The sequence below is a fragment of the Triticum urartu genome, unplaced genomic scaffold (assembly GCF_003073215.2).
Source record: "Triticum urartu cultivar G1812 unplaced genomic scaffold, Tu2.1 TuUngrouped_contig_9408, whole genome shotgun sequence".
NCBI lineage: Eukaryota > Viridiplantae > Streptophyta > Magnoliopsida > Poales > Poaceae > Triticum > Triticum urartu.
In genome coordinates, this window is record NW_024120449.1 from 1 (window position 1) to 8,099 (window position 8,099).

At 43.5% G+C, this 8,099-nt stretch overlaps 1 protein-coding gene across 29 annotated transcripts; it reads left to right on the forward strand.

Moving 5' to 3' along the window:
• Positions 1-758: 758 nt before the first annotated feature.
• LOC125532223 lies at positions 759-6,472 on the forward strand. 29 transcript variants are annotated; one of them, XM_048696365.1, is made up of 9 exons: positions 763-1,370; positions 1,488-1,772; positions 1,870-2,065; positions 3,584-3,689; positions 3,825-4,568; positions 4,664-4,686; positions 5,122-5,200; positions 5,679-5,734; positions 6,004-6,472. In XM_048696365.1, exons 5-9 carry the CDS (start codon positions 4,374-4,376, stop codon positions 6,191-6,193), a joined length of 543 nt encoding a protein of 180 aa, XP_048552322.1. In that variant the 5' UTR covers positions 763-1,370; positions 1,488-1,772; positions 1,870-2,065; positions 3,584-3,689; positions 3,825-4,373; the 3' UTR covers positions 6,194-6,472. The 29 variants fall into 29 exon arrangements, 4 of the variants coding, with proteins under 4 accessions (XP_048552323.1, XP_048552322.1, XP_048552321.1 ...); XM_048696364.1 differs by having other exon boundaries at positions 3,584-3,685; XM_048696363.1 differs by having other exon boundaries at positions 764-1,370; positions 3,584-3,681.
• The last annotated feature ends 1,627 nt before the right edge of the window (positions 6,473-8,099 follow it).

Consider the following 8,099-nt stretch of genomic DNA (forward strand, 5'->3'; position numbering starts at 1 on the left):
GGGTTGAGGGATGGCGCGTGGGCCAGTGGCCTGCACGTGGAAGCTGTGGCCCGGGGCCGGGGTGGGTGGGTGGGTGCTGAAGGGTGGGAGCTGAGGCCGGTGACAGGGCATGCTCAGCCCATTTTGCTCCATGGACGGTAGTACCAGGAGGATTGCATGCATCGATAATTCTGCTCCCTCCGTTTCTTGTAGCAGGACTGGATGTATCTAAAACTAAAATACATCTAGATACATCTATATCTAGAACAAGTAATTCGGAACGGAGGGAGTAACACATAGGGACTCTAGCCAACTTGCCTCCAGATGCTTTCTGAATTGAGCCGTCCGTGACCGTCTGATCTGCCTTCTAGCACATCTGAGCCGTTGGATTTTCGCTTGCGGTTAATTGTTTTTCACCATGGGATTCATTTTTCTGCCCAATGACCAGTGGGCTCGTCTCACGCGCGTATTGGTTGGGTGAGTGACGTCCAGGTGAGAGAGAATTTGGGACTGTTTGGTTCTAGGACTAGCATTGCCACACTTTGCCATACATTTTTGCCAAGCTTATCTAAGGTTATTTCATTAAAATAAGAGCCATAAGTTGGCAAGCCTAAGGGAATTTTGCCACACGTTTTAAGTGTATGTCATGTGAGGCCCAAATATGGCTTATCTAAAGTGTGACTTGAACCAAATATTTATCTAAATTGGTCAAACTTGCCTAACATTAGGTGTGACAATCTTTGGCAAAGTTAACCAAACAGCCCCGTCTCATCACTCCTCCCGTCCCGTGCGCCGCGCACGCACCCAAACCAAGTAACCAACCCAATCTAGTCCTGCCACGCACTGTGCACAACCAGTCCCCTCCTTCCGCACGAATCCTACCAGAGAGAGGAAGATGGGAGGGAGAGAGAGAGGAGGAAGATGGGAGGAGGGAGAAAGAGAGAGGGAGAGGAGAGGGAGGTCTGGCGGCGGACGGGAAAGGGTGACCAGCCAGCGTTGGCCTGTGCCCCTCCTCTCGTAGGAACCCTAGCGGAGAGAGAAGATGAGAGGGAGAGAGAGAAGGAAGGAGAGAAGGGAGAAAGAGAGAGGAAAAAGGAGAGGGAGGTGCGACGGCTGACGGGAGAGAGGATCACCGGCCGGCGTCGGTCTGCGCCGGCCAGGATGGGCGCGACCTGGAGGTTGGCGGCGGCTCGATCCGCTCCTGGATCGGGAACTGCGACGGGGCTGGGTCTCGGGCGCGATTCACGGGAGGCTGCACTCCGCCTCTTCCTCGTGGTGCGGCGGACGGCGGCTCTTGCGGCCGTGCGGCCGACGGCGGCCTCAGCGGGTGGGCGATGACACCTACAGCTGGTGTTCTACCCATGGATTCCCGTACAGCCCGAGGCGCTCTGGTCGGCAATTAGAAACTCCTCTATTTATATATTTTGGGCCTGTTAACGGATGAATCTTGATTTGAAATGTTTGTTGCGAATTCGTTCATTTGCTCATCATGTGATTTCTTTTGCTAGGACAAATTAGGCCTGAGCCAATGGGGGAGAAGACGGAGTATATGGATGAGCAGCTGGAGCACACGTTCATTTGATGTTTGCGCGCAAGATGGAGAAGTTCGCTAGAAGGAAGAAGAGTTGGGCGGCGAGGAGGAGAAGAAGGCGGTCTGCGAGCTGCTTGCACGCGCAGCAGCAGGAGTCCGCCCGTGAGGTGCTCCTCTGGATACTCCCTTCCGGCGCCGGGCTTACGTGTTCAACACCGCCCTCACTGTCCCCTTCTTCCATTGGCTCATCGGTCGGTCAGAGGTCAGAGATCTAATACTCCGCACCGCCTCCCGTCAATTTTGGGGATACATGCAAGGTTTATCATCACCCCATGGATCATGTGTTGTTCATTAACCAGGTTATCGAGGTGGAGGTCAACGGGGTGAGACAGAGAAGTGGAGTGCTCATAAAGAAACGCAGGTATGTATGAATATGATGGATGCTTCCATTGCCAACTGATGAATGCATGTCTCCTTTCGCGCAGCTGCTGCCTGGATTCGCCGTCGTGGCCGCCGCCTCCAGTCGCTTCCACCTGGACATCCTTCGCCAACAAGGTAATTTCGTTCCGGTCCCAGCTGTCCTCCTATCCTCCGCGCTTGATTGCTATGAGTTCTTGTTGTGTGTGTGCTTGCTGGCTTAGTGATGTGTGTGTCCGGGAACCCATTGTGTTCTTTTTTATGGATTGCTGCTGCGTGCATGATTGTTGTGGCTGGCTTGGTGGTAGCATCATACATACTGTTCTGGTTGGTTAGCTTGACGCTCTAAAGCTAGGCTTTTAATTCTCTGGGTGTAAGTAATGTATTGCTATACCAGATAAAATATACACATGCATTGCAAACATGATTCTGCTTATACGCGGAAGTATATTTTTCAAATCTATCTCTTCAATTCTTAGGACCATTCTTTACTGAAAGTCTAGAACTATGTAATTTGGTAATCGTGTCAAAGTTCGCCTGGTTGTGCCGTATTACATTGTGATTTGTGAATGCTATGTCGTTGGGGAATCAGCGAGCTTGGTTATATTTCTGGGGCCATCATGTTAACTGGTGCTGGTAGCGCTCGCTTGCTAGCTATGAGTTCTTGTTCTGTGTTTGCTTACTGGCTTAGTTATGTGTGTTTGTCCGGGCACCTATTGTGGTTTGTTTTTTGCTAGCTTGCTGCTGCGTGCATGATTGTTGTAACCGGGTGCTGGCTGTTTGGTGCTGGGCTGCTGATGGCATGAGACCCGCTTCAAAAAAAGGAATGAAAGGAAGCATTTGTTCATAGAACAAATATATTGTAAAAATTTCCATGGAAAGCCTGCATATTTAGCTCGGAAAAGGGGTCTAAAGAGGCTTAGATTCTTGTTATGTATTGATTTTGTAAAATATCTGCAGCTATATATTGCTCAATCAAAGAAAGATTTTACTCAACCTTCAGTGTAATGTATTTCTAATTGTTCAGAACTACTTCAAGTTTTGTTGTGATTTTGCAAGATTCTGAAATTATTGTATTTCGGAATTGTTATACTGATTCCTCGATGCTCTGTTCATGGCTTTGTTCTTATTTTATCCTTAGTTATTTGATTTTTCCTTTCCTACAAGAAGATGCTGAGTCATGTAATATGTTCAAAGAAGAGAGAATCTGCATTTTCTGAATGCTTTCTTCTTTCTTCATTGTTACTTCAAGTTAGCGAATCCAGTTAAGTTGTACTGAGAAGATTCATACGCATGCTTTCTCCATCTACACATCTTATTCAGTCACGAGGCCATTAAGATCTTTTGCCTTTTAGAAAAAGGGAGATGCCATTTAGACCTTACTCTGTTCAACTTGATCTTTAACTTGCTACTACTGTTTCTAAGCATTTTCCCAAGCATTGTTTTATTTGCATCAGAGAATGAGCTCACCTTATTCAGTGGATGTGACAAGTAAAAAATTAGAAACTGAGCAATTAGTTCCACTCTTAAATTTTGTACAGCAGTCCAAATTATCCAATAAATCATTTGTTAGCAGGGTCTAATTATAGAAGTGGAATCAGTTGTTCCAAATTACCCAGTCCAAATTGTGGATGTTAAAAATCTGTTTTGTGTTAGTCAAATTGTTGAAAGCCGGAGCTGGGTCGAGGAGCCGGCCTCCGCCTTCGCCATTGCCTGAGAGAAGCAACACCAGCATTGGGCGTTCCATGTGGAGAGTGCGTGAGTTAGTGTTTTTGTTCTATCCTTTCCATCTCATGACTTTGTGGAGGTGGCAGCACAACCTGCTGGTTGTTGTAATGCCTACCTCAAAGAGAATTAATTGCTTACAAAATTATTTTTCTACTTGACTGTTTTGCAGATGATGAGGTATGGCATGGAATGGTTGGGTTTTGAGTGGTAGGTGATCCCTATGCCGGCGGTGATAGCAGCCATCATTGGTACATTTCAGTAATATGTAAGTCCATTTCAGGCCCTGTTTGTTTGGGCTTTTGCTTCTGCTTTTGCAGCTTTTCTATTTTAGCCAAAAAGCCATAAAAGCTAGGTGCTTTTAGAGCTTTTATGGCTTTTGGAGCTGAATATTGTTATATTGATTCATCAAAAGCCAAAAAAGCTCCAAAAGCACCTATTTAGGAGCTTTTATGGCTTTTTGGCCAAAGTGGAAAAGCTGCAAAAGCAGAAGCAAAAGCCCAAACAAACAGGGCCTCAGTAATATGTCTTGTTTTACTTCCTCCGCGGTGACTCTGGATGTATTCTCGGCTTTACAGTCAGTAAAAAGAAGGCATGCAAAACATTATGTTTTTGCCTTGGTTGAATGTCTCATTTAATTGTCGCTTATTTATTTCAAGTTACTGAATTCGCATCAAACTTTCCTTGTGCTTTCCATTAATAAATAAGAAATTAATACGCAATGTTTTTAATATGTGAGGAGGCGAGAGAAGAAGAAAAGAGGGGTTGTCAGGTTGGACCTTGGTACGTCTCTGACCAGAGATGGTTGGATCCGTCCGACGCTCAGTGCATTCTAGATTCAATGGGTAGTACATGGAGCTTATTTACTTTGCCGCTCTTATGGCTTTATCTGTACTTGACATATCAAGAGCTGGTGGTAGGTTCTACCGGATCGATTTTAGCTCCTCTTTCTTAGGTTCTGCCGACTCATGTTCTTATTTTATCCTTAGTTTTCCCTTTCCAATTTTGCAGGGGGGTGTACTCTCTCCCTCAAGGTAAGCGTGAATGCAACGGACATTGATTGTGGCTGTTTAGATAAAAAATTGAGTGCAAATTGAGTTTTAACAGTGAGACTTATTCCATTTGTTTATCCTTTTGGCCTTTTAATCAAGAACAATGTTCAGAGCTTACATGGTTGTCTAAATTTAGTTTTGTAAAAGAGCAATATTGATATCATGCAATGATCGGTGCAAATTAGGATAGTCATAGAGTTCTTCCTCAGTTGTCATTGAGCAAAGATTGAATCTGTGTGATTTGTTCTAATACCAAGTAAATCTTGGTCTGCATTGTGTTAGTTTTCATACTGAGTTTTTTTTGGCTATTTTCGTTTGAATTGGGAGTTGATGTGAAAAAGAGTGTGTGTTGACATGCATGTAACCAAATCATGTATTAATGTGAGGTACTACATATACTTGCATATCTCTTTTCAGAAGCACGACCCTCTTGATCCAACTAGGAACATCAAAACTAAAATGGGATATCATTGACTGGACTTCAGATGGCCATGCTGTGAGTTCACCATTACTAAATAGTATCTGAATCTTCTTTGTATAATTAAGACACACTTTCTACATAGAGCTGCTATAGTGATACCATGTGATCACTTAACATGAGTGCGACTAGCCTATTTTCTCTATTTAAAAGTAGAGTTGTGTTTATCATAAAATTTATATACCATGGACTTGTTGCTTTCTGTTTATATAATAGGGCAGTTCGTCTTCTATCATCTGTTTTCTTCATTACATGTCTCTTAGATTGTTGGAGAGGCCTTTACGAATAAGTTGATTAACTACATTTATGTGTTAATATATTTGCCTGATGGGTTTCCCTATTATGGCTCATGGTCATAGATGTAGTCTGCCTTTGCTATTGTTGTTTCTCCAAATAGTATCTACATCCCACTATATTGTATGTGTTGTGAATGTACGGCTGTTAAATCTGTTTGTTTGCTTCTGCTGGTATGTTGTGTGATCATTGTAACAATCAGATGCATGGAAATTTGGAGCAGTTAATCCCAATAGCGAGACATGAGTTATGCTCAAGGTAATTGACCTTTGCATAATAAGATATATGGAGCTCTTTTGAATGCAGCATTTTAGCTGAATTGATGGAAATGTCAGTATTCTACTTTCGTTCACAGATTTCAAGAGATTTTCCATGCAAAAAAATAATGTATCAAGGCCAGTTTTGTCGTGTATTTCTTGGTGAATGTGTAGCAAGCTCTTCGTGTGCTCATTTTCTCCTCTGCTAAAAAGAATTTTCCCAATGAAAGAAGTACACGCTTAATGATTTATGTTATGTGTTAATGATAGGGAGTATCAACAAGAACTTAATGCAGGATGCAGCCAGATTGGGTCCATTCTCGATGGGGTGGAACTGGAGCTTCCAGGGGATGGTTCTGATCCAGTTCCATTAAGGGTGTATTTTTTTTGGAGCTTGGCCTGGTGTGGTTTTGTCCATGCCTATGAACAGGCTGCCCTCCATGCCATAAGATTTTTATAGGGCTTATATGGGTTTGTAGTTCGAGATTATAATTATGACTGTATGATGGTCTATAGGAGCTTCCTTCGTTTTTCCATGACAGTTTCAGTTTCAGCCGTCCGGTCTGTTGGGTGCCTGCAGAGGGAGGGTGCCTGTAGAGGGGATTGTTCTCTGTGAACGTGGAAATTAATCCAGATATTGTATCTACTGTCCCATTTCGATTGGGCTCTGTTGTACTCACATTTACTATTAAACATGGATATTATAACATTGAATAAAGGGGGTATTAAATGTAAAAAAGGCATGCATATATTTTTCACTACTGTGTACTTTTTAAAAACTTTTTTTAACATTATCAACGCCACACGATTTTGAGTGGGACTTTATTTTTTTGGCCAAAGGGAATTAGATTTATAATGATGCGTGATTGCCCATGTCTAAACTAACTAAAGCATATATTTTGTTTTAAATGTGATATCAAATTCAAATGTGTATATACGTCTCATTGTACATAAAAATCCACCCTATTTCCTATTAGAAGGAATTAAACATGCAAAAAAAAAAAATCATCACGAACATGGATTTAGCGTGCCTGTGCCATTTGGCGCAACGGGTCCACTAGTTCTTATTAATCATGCACTAGGCACATATATAGGTACAGGGGTTGCGAGATCTCAACCGTATCCGCTATATAGGGAAAGGATCGAGAGATATCGCTAAGCTAGGAAGTAAATATAAGAGATCCTAGCCGCCAAATATACATGTAATGACAACCGTACTCAACACCCCCCGCAGTCGAAGCGTCGCCGGAGATGTAAAGACTGAACCGAAAACCCTCGAAATTCGAGGTAGGCAGTCCTTTCATCATGACATCGGCGAACTGCTGATCGGTGGGTACATGTAAGACTCGAACACGACGAAGTGCAACGTGCTCCCGGACAAAGTGAATGTCAAGCTCAATATGCTTCGTCCGGCGATGATGAACAGGGTTGGCGGAGAGGTAGATCGCGGAGACGTTGTCACAATAGACAATTGTGGCATTGGGAACCTCACATAGCAACTCCTGAAGCAGCTGTCGTAGCCAGGAGCACTTCGCGACGACGTTGGCCACATCCCTGTACTTGGCCTCGGCGCTCGATCGTGAAACCGTGGGTTGTCGTTTAGACGACTACGAGATCAGAAAGGGCTCGAGGTAGATGAGGGAGTCCTGGATTAGGGGGTCCCCGGGCGTCCGGGCTATGTGATGTGGGCCGGACTGGTGGGCCGTGAAGATACAAGATAGAAGGCTTCCTCCCGTGTCCGGATGGGACTCTCCTTGACGTGGAAGACAAGCTTGGCGTTCAGATATGAAGATTTCTTTCTCTGTAAACCGACTCTATACAAACCCTAGCCCCCTTCGGTATCTATATAAACAGGAGTGTTTAAACCGTAGAGATAGTCATAATCATACATGCTAGACATATAGGGTTTAGCCATTACGATCTCGTGGTAGATCAACTCTTGTAACCCCTATATTCATCAAAGTCAATCAAGCAGGACGTAGGGTTTTACCTCCATCAAGAGGGCCTGAACCTGGGTAAACATCGTGTCCCCTGCCTTCTGTTACCATCGATCCTTAGACACACAGTTCGGGACCTGAAGGAAATATGCCCTAGAGGCAATAATAAAGTTATTATTTATTTCCTTATTTCATGATAAATGTTTATTATTCATGCTAGAATTGTATTAACCGGAAACATAATACATATGTGAATACATAGACAAACAGAGTGTCACTAGTATGCCTCTACTTGACTAGCTCGTTAATCAAAAATGGTTATGTTTCCTAACCATATACATGAGTTGTCATTTGATTAACGGGATCACATCATTAGGAGAATGATGTGATTGACTTGACCCATTCCGTTAGCTTAGCACTTGATCGTTT

What these genes read in the sequence shown, in the direction of transcription:
- LOC125532223 (XM_048696366.1), top strand. Translation starts at nt 4,374, where the DNA reads ATGTTTTTAATATGTGAGGAGGCGAGAGAAGAAGAAAAGAGGGGTTGT. An exon ending in GGACTTCAGATGGCCATGCT is followed by an intron (nt 5,201 to 5,678) that starts GTGAGTTCACCA and finishes TGTAACAATCAG; the next exon opens with ATGCATGGAAATTTGGAGCA. An exon ending in AGACATGAGTTATGCTCAAG is followed by an intron (nt 5,735 to 6,003) that starts GTAATTGACCTT and finishes TGTTAATGATAG; the next exon opens with GGAGTATCAACAAGAACTTA.